Genomic DNA, 19,780 nt, shown 5'->3' on the forward strand with positions numbered 1-19,780 from the left:
CTCAACCTTCATGTAACTACGTCACAATAATACATACGATGCCATTTATATAGCCCTTTATATGCTTTCTCATTTCATTCTTATAACAGTCCCTTCAAGGAGATATATTACCATTACTTTACTAATGATAAACTTAGAGCTCCAAGAGATTAAATTCCTAATAAATAGCAGAACAGTGCTTTCACTCTTTAGACACATGCAATGTTACAAAATAAAGAAATTTTAAAACTAAGCAGGAAGTTGCCATGGTGATGCAGTAGAAGGAAGGCCCAGATCTGCCTTCCTAGGCTGATATCAAGTGGTTCCAGGCTAATCAAAAGAACAATCATTATGAATAGAAATATACAGAAATGCTGTTGTGCTGAAGCACAACTGTTGTTTCAGAGTCCAGCATTTAACAATAAAGATACTACGTTAATTCGAAAATTACCTAACTTTTATTCATGCTTATATTGTAAGTTTTTTGTTTGTTTCTAAATATTGGAGTTATATCCCTGAAAACCACACACACAGAAAAAAAAAAAGAGAAGCAGTTATATAATACAGAATGTTCAATAAATTTTAAAGTGCTAGATTAGTACTGTATCATTTACTTTAAGGTTCCCCTTCTCATGATCTGTCCTAATTTCCCTTTATTCTCTATTCTAATTAATTCGATAACTTTTGTAGAGAAGTCAAATGCTCAATTCAATCTTTATACATTTAATCTTCTGGTGTTCACACAGAAAATTAATATCAAAAGATTGAACACAAAGTGCCCCTTCTTAAGAAAACCTCCTTTGGGGCTTCTGCTATTTAACTAAGAGATGACAAAATCATCAGTTAACTGTGCTCCAATATGGATTATAACTGTCCCATATGGAAGATACTAGCCACATGTGGCATTTTAAATTTAAATTATTTGAAATTAATAAAATTTAAAATTCAGTTCCACAGTCATACTAGCCACATTTCAACAGCTCAACAGCCACATGTGGCTGTGGCTATCATTCTGGATAGGGCAGATACAGAACATTTCCATTATCACAGAAAGATCTATTAGAAAGCAACAAGTTAATCTTCATTTGGATTTTCTGGCTCCACTCATTCCTATATTCCATACCCACTGATTTAATCAACAACCGACAAAGCGGTTAAAGTGCCTTTTCTCTGTTAAAGAAAGAGCTGCATTGAATGTGTGTGTAATTTATAGTTTCTTGACCATATATGTAATTTATAGTTTCAGTGAATGAAGGAGTCCTTCTCTTACTCCAGCAGCTCTGACATTTGGCTCTTTACCATCATGCTGTCCAGACAGGGTAGAAGACTCATGGCTCACTCATGGTAGAAGGCTCACTCTACCCAGACAGGGTAGAAGGCTCACTCTTTACCATCATGCTGTCCAGACAGGAGAAGTCTCACTCCTAGGAAAGGGTGTTCTACTCCTATCGGGCTCAGGACTACTGTAAAAATCCTAGTGGCACAATCCTAAAAAGGTGGCAAGTAAAGTTTAGGAAGGCTTGCTAAGTGGAACAGACTGAAGCTTTTCCTCAGCTCACAAATTACACTTCTCTATTAATTAAAAAAAAAAGTTGTTTTTTTTTTTTCAGAATAAAAAGTATAAGAACAGCAACAAAAACTCACCTGCATGTAGCAAGAGGAGCAAACTGAACACCTTTCTCTTTGCATTCCCTTGTTATTCTTTCCTTTACATTTCTACAGAGATCTACAACCCTAGAAAAAAATAATTGAATACAATATTAAGTTTTCACATAATTATAAAAAATCTAATTATTGCTGGTTTATCAGCACATTCAAGTCAGAAATTCTCTTAACTAAAACTTTCATACTCATTCCTTCAAGAATGAACAAGATCATTCAAACTGGCCTTCTATTCATAACTTCAAGGGAGCAAAGTCCTTTCCCTTTTTGTCACAGGAAAGACAGTAGTCAGAGGAGCATACTCAAGTCTCCTGAAGGCAGTTTCCTAAGCTAAGGAAAATCCAAATTCAAAATAAATTTAATTACAAGATTCTAAAAGCTTTTTAAAAAGCTCTAAAGAAAATGTTAATGAAAATTCAATTCTGGGTTATAGGAATACCAATCTATATCCCATCTAAGAAGTTTTCCTTAATTTAAAAATAATTTAATTAATAATCATAGTGCTATACCAAATGTTCAACAGCCTATTTTCAAGCACTAAGCTAAAATCCAGCTCAACAAAGACTTACTGGACATGAACTATGTGTAAAGTTATGCTAGACAGTTTAATATGTTCAATATGAACAATGAAAACAGACAAGTGAGACATAGTTCTTAAAGGGGAGGGAAGATTGATAATATTTAACAATATTAATCTGTTTTTTAATGTGAGCTGTAACATATTGTTATAACTATATATTCTGTTTCATCTGGAAAATAAAACTCTTAAAAGTATATATCAGCCATTTTATTCTCCAATAAATATCCTGGGTACATATTGACACCGATTCTGTGTTTTAAACCTTAGTCTGTTTAGAATCATGAGAAAGGAAAAGATACCAAAGAAACTTAAAAGGTTGGCCCAATTTGATAAAAACAATAACATTTAAATGGATTATGCTTTACTGAACACATTAAAGTTATCTATATTTCCAATAAGAACAAAGAATAACTGATTAAAATATAAATATGAAAAAGGTTTTAGTGTTTTATTAGCATGTCAATTTTTACTTTTATAGTGTCTGAAAGTTTTATAAAATCTGACTTTACAAAATAGCACTCAAGTTAAGTTCTGCTTTATTCTGTGAGAGCTGCAGGCAGATACAATTTATCAATGTTACCTATGCCTTATTTATAGAATGGTAAGGATCCATGTTTCTTAAAAATCTTTCATAAAGAATTTAGATTATTGAAATTTAATGTCTTTAATTTGAAAATCCAACTTACAAAACAGATATTTTAAATATAAATAAAGGGACTTCCCTGGTGGTGCAGTGGATGGGACTCTGCGCTCCCAGTGCAAGGGGCCTGGGTTTGATCCCTGGTCGGGGAACTGAATCCCACATGCATGCTGCAGCTGGGGGTTTGCATGCTGCAATTAAGGAGCCCACATGCCGCAACTGAGACCCGGTGCAACCAAATAAATAAAATTTTAAATATAAATAAAATCTACTAAACTTTAATATCTACAGGAGTTCATGAATATTACAAATTTATAAAAGTAACAAGTTCTTTATCATGACCCTAGAAAACAGAATTCAAGTGTTACTTGAATGAGGTACTTTCTAGAAATTATTTGTATGGAGTTCTGAAAGTATTTTCTAACAGAACTCATGCAAAGGTCAATACAGTCCATTTGGACCAGTCACTACATAGGAAGTAAACAAAACTGTGTATACCTTTTTTTTTTTTGGCCGCATGGCATGCAGGATCTTAGTTCCCTGACCAGGGCTCGAACCCAAGCCTCTTGCGCTGGAAGCAAGGAGTCTTAACCACTGGACCACCAGGGAAGTCCCGTACTGTTTATACTTTTAAATTCTTACCTGACCTATTAGCAAATTTAACACTATTGACCATTTCCTCCTTGAAAACAATTTCCCTCAGCTCCTCTCACAGCACTGGTTTTCCTCCAAATCTTCTAGATTTTATTCCCCAATCTCCTCTGCTAGCGCTTATTTGTACAACTTAAATGAATCCTTTGTTTTTAATCCCTTAAAGGTTGGGGTTTCTTGGACTTCTTTCTCAGGTCTTCTTTCTTTTCTCTTCGTCCATTTACCTGTTAAGTGTTTGTATATCTCCTTTGGTTTTAATCACAAATCTCAAGCTGATGTCTCTAAAATCTTCAAATCTCCAACTCGGACCTTTTAGGCAGCTGTTTTTATAAAGCTACATTCTTACACTATTCCGTAGTTCATTCACAGGAGTCTATGCAGAATATTCACTGAGCACCTAATAGGTGCCGTCATTGTGCTAGGGCCACAGAGGAATACATAAAAACTAGTAAGACCAATAATCCTTTAAGAAACTTATGCATGAAAAGGCCAAGCAACCTAATAATGTGTGAGGGTTGAAGACCCTGATCCCATGGGTTGCTGCTAAACAAGGTCTCTACCTAGCTAAAGGTTTGAAAGAGAAAGCAAGTTACTAAATGGTAACAAACTTTATGTCAGGAATACAGCTGCTTTCCCTTAATTTTATTTATTAAAACTTCAGTTGAAGACGTTGTTTTAAATGAAAACCAAGTACATAACCCTGTATAAAACAGATATAGTCAGTGAGTCAAAAAAGTATTTAAGAATATACAAGGAAACTATAAAGAAAAATGAAAAGATAGTGCATGACTAGCTTCCACAGTTGGAAGAATTTAAAGACAAAATGGCAATCATAGGTAAGGAGTAATCGATGACAAGGAAATTCATACTACTGAAGAAGTAACACTACACTAACCCACTTTCCCCAGTAAGAATAGGTATTAAAGACTAAAATGGTCTCTGAGACATCTATGAACAGCTCCCAAACTATATCTGCTGTTCAAACATGTCAGATGTTGATGAAGTGATAATTCTTTTTATTTATAAGATTTATTCCCCTTATTAAAATTTAGCATCAAAAACTGAATGCTGTGACTAACATATTGATACTATAAATTTGATTGCTATCAAATTGATGGACTATTAGCATCAATACAGCAAAAGTCAAAACCCATAGTAGATGAAGACAGTGTAGAAAAGTAAAAAGTTTTCTGGGGGAGGAAAAAAAGAGGTTAGGGTAGAACAAAAATGTTAAGATAGGTAACATCTAACAGGTATATTCAGGGGGATTTGTTATATCCTATATACTTTATTATAGATTTAAAATAGTAAATTTTATACAGAAAAAGTAAAATGTAAGGTATACTAGATTAAAAACGTGCTAACAACCTCAGGAATTTTTTATTAGTTAACTCACAAGTCTATCTTTAATATAACCACTTCACATTTCCTAATCATTTTTTATTATTAATTCCCTAACCAACATTTGTATGTATATATGTGTATAATTTAAAAACAGAAATTATACATAATTTCTTAAATTGGGTTTCTTTCAGGAATCACTTAAATTCAAGTTAAGATCTTGCTTAACAGTGTACATACAAATATCAAAAGCTAAATGAAATACTACAAAAGAAGGTTATATTTTGGGGGGACTTTTTAGAGAACATTTAAGCATATTAACCATTTAAGAATTTAAATCAAAGCTAAGTTAAACCACATAGTGACATTTAGTGTTCAGTAAAATTCTTTAAAATGTAAACTGCGGTAATAACTTCCTTCTATGGGACATGGACAAGTCTGTCTAAAATTTTAAAAATGGCTTGCAAATGTGACATTCTGATGAAGATATTAAGTTAAATAAAAGTGATTACCTTGTTTCAACGTTTCCTTACAAAACTTTAAAAGTTTACATATTCACACACAATAAATTACTTCAGCAATTGTATAGCATATTTTAATAATATCAGGCATTTCATTTTACCTGTCCCAAGGAGCAGAAGTCTCAAAAGATTCCCCTAATACATAGTATTCCAAACCCAAATCCTGTTAAGACATATAAACAAAATTAAGAAATTACAACAGATGCAGAAGAGTCCATAATATTAGTAGTATTTCATGTTCATTATTAGTATTTCATGTTTCTAATTCAACCTCCTGGGCTCTTTACTATCTACCTCAAAAGAGCATGGGAAAGTGGCCCCAAGTGTGAGATATAATCTCCAGAAGGACAGAAACTTTGTCTTGTTTTCCTCTGTGCCCTTGGCACCAGGCAGAGTGTCTGACACACGGCAGGAACTCCAATATTTCTCTAATGAATGGAGTCTCTATCCAGAAACTGTCTAGGTACATGCAGAGAATACTAGCAGGACAGATTTTTAGTGGCCTAAACAGCAAATTAACCAATACCAAAAAGTGATCATCAGGATCAAAGGACCAGGGAGATAGGGAAGTTGGGTGAGGAGGGATTAGCGAAAGGAAAAGAAATCTTTTAAAATCAACTTTTCTTTAAAAATAAATTAGAAAATAGAGTGTCTGTCTTTGTAGTGACTAAATAGATAGACTATCTGGAACCACCTCACCTAGGAAAATATATTTTATAGCGTACAAGATATAATACTTATATGATAAGTAACTTATAATACTAAATTTTTTACCCAGAGTACAATTCTGTTTTAATATCAAAACTGGAAAGAGCAATTCATAAGCCACCACAAAAGTGTAAAGGTATGAAAGAAAATTTTATAAGGTAGAAAAATCCTGGACTCATATGAGTACAATGATATGCTAAATTACTGTAGGTTAAAATTTAAGAAAATAAAGAAAATAATTTTATTCACTTATAGAAAAAGTATTGTTTGCAATATAAACTGATAAAAGAAATGAGATAACTTACTCGAATGTATGCAATGACATAGGTCAGCAAATAACCTCTCTGTCCATTATCTTCTCCAGCTGCTAATCCACTGTAATTAAAGAATACACTGTCAGTATATTTCAAATGAACTATTAAAAATATATAAAACTAACCAAACTGATACAATACCTCAAGATAACTGCTTAACAGATGAACATATGTTACTTTACATCTCATTTTTATTTTAATCTCATTTATCATAAATGTATCAATGAGCTGTCAAGAGAATAGTCTTGGATAACAAAAATATTTTTAATATTCAGTTTGGTAATTAATTTTATATCTACCAAACCAGTAAAACTGACATATGAACTCAACTACTTCTACTCATACTGTCAAAAGAACAGAGAATTAGCCACGAGAAACAAGCTTAAATAATCGTCACAAGCATAACAACATACTTAAAATACTCTTATTTTACTCATATTGTATTTTTACCTGTATATTCATGTATTATAGTCTTATTCATATATAAAGATTTGCAATGACTGACTAGGATCTTCCAAACACCAAGAAGTTTTCTGAATACTTGAGCACATAGTATTTGGAGTATTAGACAAGGTGTTTACTTTATGGGATTTATGATTTAAAAGACAGACAAAACATACTTACACAGATACATTAAAATTTATGAAGCAACAGACAGGCAAGTACAAGAGCAACAGTATGAACACATCCATTTCAATTGGAAAGTAGCTTTGTACAGAAGCTGTATTTGGTGATCTAGTTAGAATCAACCCCATATAACATATATTTCAGTCCAAGTACTCTGCTTTGTTAAAGTCATTCTAATTTTAAAAGGCTATGAATAATTACTGATTTCCACTACCTTCAGTAGATAGTTTTTAATTTTGCTTTTTTCCATCATCAGGCAGAAATTAAATTTTAAGTAGTCTTAGTCAATTAAATAAAACTTATCCCAAATTCTCAAAGTACCCACTAAAAATCCCTCAATAAAAACAAATAAAAGGAAAAATATCTTTTCTTGTGGCTTTCTTGAGTCATGATTGATGGCTAATCTTTATGTCTCTCTTCTTAATACCCTAACTGCGCCTTCTTGGTCTCAGGATGCTAAGCCCTTAACCATGGTGTTGCTTAAGACTCAGGTTTTGAACCTCCGTGATTTAAGCCTCTTCTCATTTCTCTTATGAATTCAGTTAACACCTTTACAGTTAAATCCTTTCTTTCCCCGATGTTTTGTCTGAATTTGGCAGTAAGTAAGTAATACAATGTAGATGTACCCTTGTTCTACACAAATACTGTAAGGCAATTTTCAGCGAGGACATATGGGCTAAATCAGATTTCCTGACTTTGTATTATAGTTGGATATACACGAATTAGTGTCATCCAGAAGGAGTGGCAAAGACTTGATAGGAGCAGCTCTAGTCTAGAACTACATGGGGAAAGGGTATAATGAAATGAAAGGGGGCATTTGTTACTAGAATGTTAATGAGCAAAGAAAACAACTTAGGTCAAGCTGCTAAGATTGAAAAGTAAGAAGAAACAGAAGACAATTCTGGGTTAGATGTGTATGGATGTTACGTTGAGGTAGGGAGTCAAATAAAGTTCCAAAACAAAAAGTAAACTAGTCAGAAAATTGCTGTGGCAGGTGCTTGGAGGAAAATAGATGAACCCAAACCTCAGGTAGATATGAATCTGAGTCAGACACTAACTCCAAGAGAGAAAAAACCCTACTGATCTAGGAAAGACACAGTTCATGCTAGGCCTACCGGCAGAAGGAAAGGAAAGGAGCATGAAGACTAGGAAAGGGTGCAAGAGACCATTGCTGGGAATCATACTCAGGTGCATTCTGAGTATGTACTTGGTGAGAAGTAACAGGTATGAACATTTAGTAGGCCTGTCTCTCCTATATCAGGCCTACTGATATAAGATATAGCATCCTGATACATCAGGATGAGAAAAAGTCCGACTCTGCAGTCCCAGGTCAAGCCATTTTTCTTTAGACCCTTTTCTAATATCTGGCCAAGGGGAAAAAAAAGATCTGTTCCACTTGGAATCTAGTGTGACAAACCACACAGAAATATGCATTTTCTTACTCAAAGCAGGAAGAAACTGGATGTCCATTCTAAATTCATAAACCCTCCAAAAGAATAAAAGTCATTCTGGGTTCGCTTTTCTGAATCACAGGTTTCCCTGCAAATTTAGCTTCTTGGAACCTCTCTTTTTTTAGCTTTCAGAACTATCTAGTCTTCCAGCCAAAATTACTTTAAGATACAATATGTAAACAATAGTAGGGTTTAGAAATTAAATGCTTCTAACTTGCCACTTTTGCAGCCACTCCAAAAAACTATACTTAAATTCAACTGCCTTATGTTAAAGTAGCAACATCCATCCCCTACTTCCTTAAAATATCAATTAACAAGGTTCTTAAACTTAAAGCTGTTACATGAGGAAGGACTGGGAAGACTACTGAAAGAGGAATGAGAGATAATCTTGTTATATAAAAGAACCATCTGGTGAACCTAATCACACTCATGTTAAATTACATTAAACAATTTAAGCACTTTAAAATTAATACTTTAAATATAACCCTTTAAAAATAACAATAGCATATTACCTTAAGTTCTATGGTAAATGTCAATGCATCTGTCATGATTGGTGACAGGTAATGTTTACTCCGCTTAGCTCTTAGAGAAGTTAAAGTACATTACTAGCAACCACAGATAAACAACCAAAGTATGATTATTCAACATTTGGCTATTATATTCTATTGGATCATATGTGTTCAAAGGTATTTAACAGTGTTTGCGTGGGTGTGGAAGGCAAAAAGGAAAAATGTTCTCAACTGTTGGGAGTACTTCATTAAAAACAATCAATTTAAAGCCAATGAGGTGGGCTTCCCTGGTGGTGCAGCGGTTAAGAATCCGCCTGCCAATGCAGGGAACACGGGTTCGAGCCCTGGTCCAGGAAGATCCCACATGCCGTGGAGCAACTAAGCCCATGTGCCACAACTACTGAGTCTGTGCTCTAGAGCCCGCGAGCCACAGCTACTGAAGCCCCTGCGCCTAGAGCCCATGCTCCACAACAAGAGAAGCCACCGCAATGAGAAGGCTGCGCACCGCAACAAAGAGTAGCCCCCGCTCGCCGCAACTAGAGAAAGCCCATGCACAGCAACAAAGACCCAACGCAGCCAATAAATAAATAATAAATTCTAAAATAAATAAATAAAGCCAGTGAGGTGGTGGAAACAGGATAAAACAAAAGAACAGAAAATAAAGAATAGATTGACAATGCCCTAATTCAAAATAAAATACATGAGCTAAACTAACTTATGAAAACTTTATTAGAAAGAAACTTAGTGATGCTTTCCTCCAGCTAGTTATGCAGGAGAAATGATTGAGGAATGAGGGTTGGCAGGGTAGCATCTTATGAAAAATATCCTTGAATCTTTCAGTGGTTAGAACAAAGAACTAGTGCCTAGAGAGAACTGGGGGAAAACCGGGACTACTGCTGGAAAACCACGCGAAGATATACTTCCAAGTATCAAAAAATCAAAAGAGCCCTAAGTCACCTGCCTGGTGATAGCCTAGGGTTGCTCAACACAGATTTTTGCATCTAAAAGAAGGGTGCCAGATGAAAGTATATTAAGAAATTAATTATAAACATAACTAAGAAGTAGCAAATAATAATAGCAAAAAAAATGACACTCCAATCAGGGTCTAAGTTTTTAATGCTTTACCCTTGCTGACATACCTCATTTAATATAACCTATTTTTAATGGATGAATTTGATACAAGTTTGTTGTTTAGTTTAAGCAAATTGCTGGAATTAAATCAATAGTTCTGGGGCCTCGTTATCAGTATCCAAAGAGATCTGGATTCACCTTAAGAAAGATTCACTATTATTTCAAGTTGTAAATGGCTGGTGTTACATGAGAAAAACAAAACTGGCATTACATGAAAAGCCAGTTCTTGATAGTTGGTGGCTCAAATTAAATAAAACTGACAACATGGTCCCAATAAATACCTAAAGATTAAAATATACCGTTTCAAGGGTGGCACAGTAATTAGGCATAAATAAAGTAGCATAAAAGATGTCAGGGAAAAATAAAGTATTCAGTTTCATAAATCCTTTCAATAAATATTTAATCAAGCATCTAGTATATAGCAGGCATCAATGGTGAGGCCCCAAAAGAGACAGATCATGCCCTATAAAAAGTATGTGTGTGTTAGGACAAAAAGGTCTTTTGTCATCATCCTATCCCAGTCTAACAGGAAATGCGGCACCTTATTAACTAGTAATGATTTGCTGGCTACTCTGAATTAGAACTATAACTATAGATCCCACAAAGTGCAATCTCTGAGTGTGTGTATGTGTGTGTGTATTGGAGGTGGGGGTGGGGAGTAGTGAGATGAAATTAAGCAAATTTAACCTTACATACAGTGATTAAAATATTATAGCATCCATTTCCCTACAAATGACTCTGGAAATTTTTGAAATCCCAAATAAACATTTAAATATATAATGAAATAACTTTAAAAGCTTCAGTCTCTAATATTTAAGGCTAAGTAGATACAAAAGATTTAATTTAGATGTAAAAGGTTTTCATTTAAAACTCCTTTAGTGTTTGTTTCTCACTAGTATGATGGGTTTAAAAAGTTTTTAAAACAAATTATATATGTACTCCACATAACTTAGAAACTAAAAAATATGTACATGAACATTTCAAAAAATTTCAGAGATAACCTGATTTCCAACCCATCTGCTCATTAAATGAAACCTTACAGCACTCTTAACTAATTTAGCTAAAACATCAATAATTCCCAAAAAGGTACTGAGAAGAAAAAGTGAAAGATTACTGAATTTCACCTTTTACTAAAAAAATTATAATTCCACTTGCCAATTTCAGAATAGGGTAAAAATAAAACTGAGAGATTATTTTTCAATGTTCAAAAACAGTACAAAGGTAAAGTAAAAATTAGGCCCAAGATTATCTTTTTCTAAGAATACTGCACTTTAATACTAAGTTCAGAAAATCCTAAAAACAAAGGGCTGAACATTATATATGAGGAAAACACATAAAAGTGGCGCATTCTAAGACATATGGCTCCAAATTAAGCGTTCATTTGTTCTCATAAAGAACAGCAAGAAAGGGGAAAAAAAGAAATAAAAGTAAATATTTACGAAGAACTCAGATTAAGGATAATGCATGTGTATGATATATTTTAAGCTCTGAAATTAAAAAAAAAAAAAGACTGGTATCCAGAAAACTGTTTATTATGTACTTAAAAAGGAAAGGAAAAACATGTAGTCCTGATAAATGGCGCTTTCACTATAGTTCTCATCGATCAATCTTATAATCCATCAAGTGGACAGACAGAAACCACCCAATCATTATTCAGTTGGTTACAGATGTGAAATGTTTTCAGTTTCTTTATACCAGCACAAAACAGTAAGTGACAGGAAGTGGAGTATAGATAATTTATCAAATACTTTTGATTAAACACAATTTCCTTTTAAAAACATACTTATAGCATGTTTTATACATATACTATTACCACTAAATAGCAACATGACTATGAATTTTTTTCTATTTCACTTAGCACAACAAATAGAAAATAATATAAAATTACCATTAATGAAAAAATACAATAAGAAGATTCACTATGTCACGTATACGATTAGACAAGTAAGAGCAACATACCAGTCTAGCCTTCTACAAACTTTAGAAGTAAACCAACATATTATTTCAAGTTGACTACCATATATTAACATAAATTTAATACTGAAAAGTGTACATTAACAACTGCTTGGAGATATCAGAATTTTAGCTTAACTTTCTCTTGGCATTATGAACTGAAAGCCATACCCAAATTTTGAAGCAATGTCATACACTTGTTTTTCATGTTGAAGAACCTTCTCACGGTCCCCCTCAAACAGTAATGTAGCGACACTTAGCTGATTTGGATCAAATCCTTTAAACTACAAAAGAATATTATTATTACAGATAAGTCTTAGTCTACAAAATAGTAAATCAAAATACATTTTGCTCTTTTTTTCTTCTGATCTGAGCTCAAACATACCAGCTCTTCAAAATCTGAGCTTTGGGACTTTATGTGTCAATCAAAAAGAATGCTTAATGTACCTATTTAGGTCATCACAATAGAACAGCACTCAGGAAAAACACTTCATTTTAAAGTATGCCAAGGTATCAATTATAATGACATATTGGTATGGAAATACAACAAATTAACTTGTAAGAATTATAACTGTACCAAAGAATCAAATAAAACTACCAAAATGATAGAACATAATAAAGTAGCAGGATGTTGGGGGGGAGTAAAAACCAGCAGCACCCTTACATACATACCACCAATAACTTCTTATTAAGTAATATTTTCAAAGGAGACCTTATGTATAAAACAATATAAAACATCTAAGAATAATCTTAAAAGGAAATACATAACTTCATTAGGAAAACATGTCTAAAAAAAAGATGAGAGAAACGTATGTTCCCAAATGCATAAACTAAGTATTATAAATCGGTCGACTTTTGCCCAAATTAATATGATAGTTTATTCCAATTTTAATAAAAACCTCAATGAGCTTCCTAAAATGATGAGTTTCTAAAAATTTTCCAGGATACTGAACAGGTAGATAATGGTGATAACAAGGAAAATTCTGAAAAAATAAGAGGGAGAACTAGATCTACAGCAATTAAATCCATTTAATTTTTCAAGAACAAAAGCTCTTTTCAAGAACAAAAGCTATTACATAAAAATGTCTTTTTCTTATATAAGTATATGAGAAGATGTCTTAGACATGGCAAATCAATATAAGAAAAGCAAGGGGCTTCCCTGTTGGCGCAGTGGTTGAGAGTCCGCCTGCCGATGCAGGGGACCTGGGTTCGTGCCCCAGTCTGGGAATCTGGGAAGATCCCACATGCTGCGGAGCAGCTGGGCCCGTGAGCCGTGGCCGCTGAGCCTGCGCATCTGGAGCCTGTGCTCCGCAACGGGAGAGGCCACAACAGTGAGAGGCCCGCGTACAGCAAAAAGAAACAAAAAACAAAAAACAAAAATGAAAAGCAAGGACAGGTTAGTTAAAGGTGCTGTCACAACTAGTTAGCAATCAGTAGAGCAAGAGGTGAAGATTAACTTAGTTTTTTATCTCACATCATAAAATTGAAATAAAGTCAAACAGTAATAAAGACAAAAAATTTTAAAATTCCTTTTTAACAAATAAGTGAGAGAGAGAAGAAAATGGTCCTAATCATAGTTCTGGAGGAAGATAGGCTTTTCTAAGCTTAAAAGTAATTAAATAATCAAAGGAAAGATATAAAAATCAGAAACTTTTACACCAAAAGAAAAAGAAAGAAAAGAAAGAAACCTTATTAAAAAGGAGTCAACTGACTGGAAAAATTATTTACAACATTTATGAAAAAGGCATCTAATAATTTCATTTTTCAAAAGGCACACAGCAAGGCATTAAACCATTCCCCCCGCACCCCCCAAAAAGAACAAACAGAAGTTGTTTGTTTGACGTTGCTACCCCTAGCAAAATAACCACATTCAACTAATTCACAAAAAATCACATCTAGGAAATACAGGGAAATGGTCAGTCTCATTAGAGTTTCAAGAAATTTCAACTAAAATAAAATACTATTTCCCCCCTGGATTTACTAAATTTAAAACAAAACAAAAAATCCCATATGTAATAGCAAGGATGCAATCCAAAAATGGCACATATGCATTGTCATGTGTCAAAAGTTTTAAAAAAACGAATACTTTTATTCCACTTCTAGATATCTACTATGAAGGAAAAAATTCAAACTATAAAAAATGTTATATGCTAAAACTGTTCAATGAAGTGTTATTTTTAGGAACTTCAAATCCGGGAAAGCTTTTATATTTTCTGAAATTGAATGCATAATTGATTTACTTGATTAAATATTTACTCCAACATAAAAAAAAACAATTATTAAATGTACACAGCAACGTGGAAGAACATAGGTGTGTGTGAGGAAGAGAAGTCAGAAAACAAAATTAATATCTTAAGCATTAAAAAAAATTCTTACCTTTGTAATATAAAACTTTTTTAATCCATCCAAAAATGATGTAAAAATAGAGGAAACCTGAGGTTTGAGAGCATGCCCTAAGAAGAAAAAAAGTTCATATTTTAAGTTAATAGCAAACTAATTTATCTATGTTTTTCATAAGAGCAAGAGGCTACTTTAATTTAGTATCCTAAAAGAAAGTGAACATTTCCATGACTTTAGTTTTTAAAATCTCCTATGTTACACATATAACATATTGGTATTAAGATCTACATCTTTTAAAAAGTCACAAACAACTTTTTGTTTGCCAAACTCCTTCTTGGGTTTTTTTTTAAACTCAAATTACTATATGTAATTACTACTACACACAGTTTAGGTTATCTTTCAATGGTATAGTTTATACATAGTAAAATCACTTCATTAATTTTTATTTCATTAGGAACACCCAATGGTGGCTAGTTCTACTTTTATTTTTTTTAATTATGCAGAAACCATTCAGAACTATAACCAAATATGGAGTCAATGCCAAGTTTAAGACTGTTTCTTAATTAATTCTTAATTCATCCAGAATTGTTGGCATAAAACTAGTAATTGCTTCCTTAATTATACCCAGAGAGTTAAAATTGCCAAAAAAACATAAATGGTGTCTCAGAGTCTGTTAAATTAACATCGTTGCCTGCGGATTAAGCTTAATTGAGTAAAAGTCTTTTACTGTTTTCTCATTGTTTTCAGAGTAGCAACTTCTTAACTCCCATGACTATAACATTTAAGAGTCAAGCATCTGGCCTAGTACTGTGAGCCCAATTCAGAAAAATTTGGCACACCATTTATATAGAATTTTTATAAAGATTTTTAAAGCCTCTAGTAAATCTAAAATTATCTCCAAATAAAACATTTATTTTTAAAAAAGGCTTTAAGGTTTTGGGATTTTGTTTATTTTTAAAGTGTAGATCCCTTCTTTTAAAATAGGTGCAAACTAGCTTTTTAGAAGGAAAAAAGAGGGGGTTGAGAGAGAGATTTCTGGAGGAAAAATCACTTGCAGTCTTTTTTTCCATTCATCTGTTTTTTAAAGTGAGAATCTGAATCTGTAATATTTATTACATTCTTACAGATTATAGTAAGAAACTATATTACATAAAAGACCAAGTAACCAAATAAATCTTAACCAGAAGCTAAGTTAGGTAACCATGCTATAACCAAACAAAGCAAAAAACAAACGAACAAAAAATAAAGAGCAGATGACATAGACATGAACCTAGCAATCTTTTTGAGATCCTGGATCACAAGAGGTTTGTTTGGGATTTTTTTTTTTTTTTTCATGGTAACCTGTCAGAAATGTTCTCTAGCATAACCAGTGTTTTTAAAAGATACCATTTCTAGCATGTATAAAGTTAAAGGTAACACATCATCAAAATATTCACTCGCTGTCCCAAATGGAATTCAGCCTACTTTAACAGCAACTGGAAACAAATATATAAACATAAATGTGTGAGTGTGTGTATCTGATCCTCATAAAAGACTTCTGGTCCACATATTTTTACACAATGTATGAAGATTCCAAATATTACTACTCCAATATGGAATAATCCTTAAGGGTATATGTTCATCTTATCACACTGAAATTTAAATGCACAACTTCTATTAACACTATTGTGAGTTAGTCACATATATCCCTAATACTGAGTGACGTGATAGCCTGATGGAATATGCTTCAAGCATAATTATTGCAAAAGTGATACTAACTTTTAAGTGGGTCAAGTATTAGTATTAAGAGGATATTATTATCTTTTACTTATTCTTAAATTAATGTTGCCTACCGAACTAATTACATTCTAAACATATTCCAGCTATTGTGTTTTATTTTATATAGAAAACAAAGGAACTAGTTCCTAAATTTACTAGCTAGACAGTTTGATTAGCGAATTTTGTTATTGTTACAGTGTTAATTAAATAATTTTAAAGCATTCCATAAATCCTTATGTTTCAAGGAAGTGCTCCAAAGCACTGGAAAAAGTCGGGCTTTGGGGTCAGACAGATTTGGGTTCAACCCCAGCTCCACATATAACTTGTGGACTTTGGCCAAAGTATTTAGCCTTTGAATTGTTTATAAATTGGAAATACAACCTTGAGGGATGGTTGTGTGCTACTGATAATGTGCTTAGCACTACCCTATATGCTATTCAAGATTTGTTTACCCTCTTTTGCTAATTTGATGATTAAGTCAATTAACATGTAAGTGTCTGTTATGTGACAGGTGCAGGACACATAAAAATGAATAAGAAACATCCCCCAAATTTGACAAACATTAGTTCACAGGGAAAATATGTAGATCGTTTCAATGTACTCAATGATATATATCATTTCAATATACTGAAAATGTATCATTTCAATAAAATATATTGAGTTGTGTCAAGGAGAGGGGTGATAATAAAAATATTAACAACTAATAATAAGGCTTGTGCTTTGTTAACAACCAATACGGTACAAACATTGACCAGTCAGTCATACAGTTGGTACAAGGTCCCAGACACCCGTTGCTGTGCTAAGAGTTATTTAGTTGGTTGATCATGAAGTCATGGCAGGATATGTAGGTGGGAAAGGTTCAATGAATACTGAGAAATCAAAAAGGTTACAGACTGCCAAGAAGCATGATCAGATCTGTACTGCTAAAGGATCACTCTGGTGGCCAAGTAAAGGGCAGAAGGAGAGGAGACACACTAAAGACTAGCAAGAGTAGAACCAACATTAGAGCATGTTCCTAGGTACAGTAATGAGAATGTGGAACAGGGATGACAGATAACCAAAAGGATCTTTCTTTGAACCTACATTTAAATTGTTATAGATCCCAGTTATAAATAAAATCTGGCCATATCATAATTAGTTTTACATAGGTGTCTATGTCCAACATAGTTTACTATCATTATAGCATATAAATGGATAACACAGTCTTATTAATCAGACAGATACATGGCTCTCTTCAAACCTAGATCTCTGAATGCAGGCCAAAATACACAGGAGTCTTGATTTTCATTTGATTTAACTATTTCTTCATTTATAGGACACATTTATCTTAAACTTTTATCAGTAGTATAGTATTTTGAAAGTAATTTACTTAAAGAAATAAAAGCTGTGACTTAGAAGAATCTAATTTTAAAACGAACCCTTGATATGTTATCAACCTGAGTTCCTTAGTTCAATTTCTATATAATTATGATAATCATTCTTCCCTAAATTAAAATCTAAGCTACTCATACACCAAAGAAAAGCCTGCCTAACTTGGCCTTTAGTATTTATTATTGAGCAATCATTCTGGGACTATTTTGAGGGTACTTAATATCTATAAACTTAAATTCCAAACTAAATTTCAGCATATGGGAAAATTCAGAAGCAATAAAACTAGAATTGATAAGATGATAAATCGTGTCAGAAAGTTTAATACTTTAAGCAAAATAGGAAGAAAAAGAAACACGGTTAACTATTACTGAATTCTCCACCTGAATATTCCATGGTCAACTTAAACACAACCCATTTGTAATGTCTTTTCCCCAAAATCATCTCTTCTTCTAGACTGGTCCACCAGTCAATCAATCCACCAGTCAATCAATCCACCAGTCAATCAATCAGACATCAGGAGTTGCCCTAAACTCTTCCCTTTATTTAACCTTCCACATCCAGTTGGCAAACTGTTCTTTGGAATATCTATTCTTTACTCTCTATCTCGACTGCTGCTGCCTTGAACAAAGCCCCCAGTATTTGCCTTTTTAACCATTTCAACTCCTCCTTCATGCTTGCACCATCCTAATCCATCCTGCATAATGCTAGCAGAATGAGCTTTCTTTCTATAAAGCTGATTTATTGTATTCCCTCTACAAAATATCCCTCTTCTGACAGGATAAAACCCAAATCTATCCTGCAAAGCCCTAGTCCATCCATCCAGCTTTATCTCTTGTAACCACTTTCACCCTACAGTCTATTTGAGCCACACAGAACTATCTGAAGAAGTTCAAACACACCATTAAGGTTTTACAATTTCATATTTTTTGCTGATAAGTGAACAAAAATTTGGTAGGAAAGAAGAGACTGTCTCAGGCAAACTTCTATTCACCTTTTAAGATTTTGTCTAAGCATCACTCCTTCAAGAAGCCTTTCCCCACGCTCTGCCTCAATCTCAAGCAAAATCAAGTAGGATCAACCCCTCCTTCATCTGCACCAGGGTATCCAGTGCAGTCTTCTTTCACATCACCTCTAACACTCCTGCACTCATTCATTTATACAACTGTCTGTCCTCATTAGACTGAGAACTTCCTGAAGGACAGGAGCTATGACATTTATCTTTCTATCTCTGTACTCAGTACTCTTCCTGGTACATAACTGGTGTTTCATAAGTTTTTGTGGCTTACTGAGCAGATTTTTAAAGTACCATTTCTTACTTACCAAACTGAAATTGCTGGTTGTCCATGAGGCGAATAGATGCAGGAGCACATCTCTGTTTTAAGAAGATTAAAAAAATGTGATACAAATTTAATACAGTAAAGAAGCTAGAGAGGTAGAAAATGAATGTATCTTTCTGTATTTGAGATTAAGAGCTTAGTTCCTAAGGACACATACAGGAAAAAAAAATGTTAACTTTTTATATAGTTTTATGACAACAAATAAAACATCAGTGGCTTCTATAAAGTACTTGGAGAGAAGAAATCTATGTACATAATATATATATACATGCACATGTTGCCAGATCTTTAATTTATCTGCAGCAAGATCTGCTTAATGCCTAGCAAAGACCTGTGGAAATACCTAAAGGAAATATTAGGCCTCAAAGTAGATTATTTTAAAACAAAGTAGAAAACTTATAAACTAAAATCAATGCCTAGAGCATTATGCCACTGATGAACTATAATGGGTCACTGCGCTCTTATACTCTTTTAAAATGAGGAAGATGGTGGTGGCATTTTTGTGGGCCAAAACACTTTAAAAATTTAACTGAGATGTCTTCATAGATAAGGACTTGTTCTTTCTTTTCATTCCTTCTCATAATCCATTTTAAATAGAAAAACTATCAATGTGCAGAATTCTAAGATCTTTGAAGGTTACTTGTATGAAAACAGCAACAAAACTTGAAGCATAACATTATGTATCTAAAACATCTAAAACTGCACCTGTGTTATATTTATCTAGGCACACGCCAAAAGCTGCAAGGAAAGAAAAATGAAGAAAGCAAATATTCAAATTAACTTTGTGATGCTACAACACTACCATACAAACGCTAGCAAGGTTTAAGTTAGCTACAGTTTTTCCAAAGAATTTAAGTGAGATTTACCCTAAATGGGATTTTTATATTCTATACAACTTTTTAACATG

At 33.3% G+C, this 19,780-nt stretch overlaps 1 protein-coding gene across 2 annotated transcripts in view; it reads right to left on the reverse strand.

Annotated features, from left to right (window-relative positions):
• Window positions 1-19,780, reverse strand: part of AGPS (alkylglycerone phosphate synthase) — a 139,216-nt gene that overhangs the window by 32,114 nt on the left and 87,322 nt on the right. For both annotated transcript variants that reach the window (XM_030851100.3, XM_060302222.1), the window contains exons 12-17: window positions 18,857-18,908; window positions 14,444-14,520; window positions 12,239-12,351; window positions 6,388-6,457; window positions 5,476-5,537; window positions 1,624-1,713 (exon numbers count right to left, since the gene is read on the reverse strand). In XM_030851100.3, the coding sequence (XP_030706960.2) occupies window positions 1,624-1,713; window positions 5,476-5,537; window positions 6,388-6,457; window positions 12,239-12,351; window positions 14,444-14,520; window positions 18,857-18,908 (464 nt within the window). The remainder of the gene's footprint in view (window positions 1-1,623; window positions 1,714-5,475; window positions 5,538-6,387; window positions 6,458-12,238; window positions 12,352-14,443; window positions 14,521-18,856; window positions 18,909-19,780) is intronic.

The sequence above is a fragment of the Globicephala melas genome, chromosome 7, assembly GCF_963455315.2.
Source record: "Globicephala melas chromosome 7, mGloMel1.2, whole genome shotgun sequence".
NCBI classification, from domain to species: Eukaryota; Metazoa; Chordata; class Mammalia; order Artiodactyla; family Delphinidae; genus Globicephala; species Globicephala melas.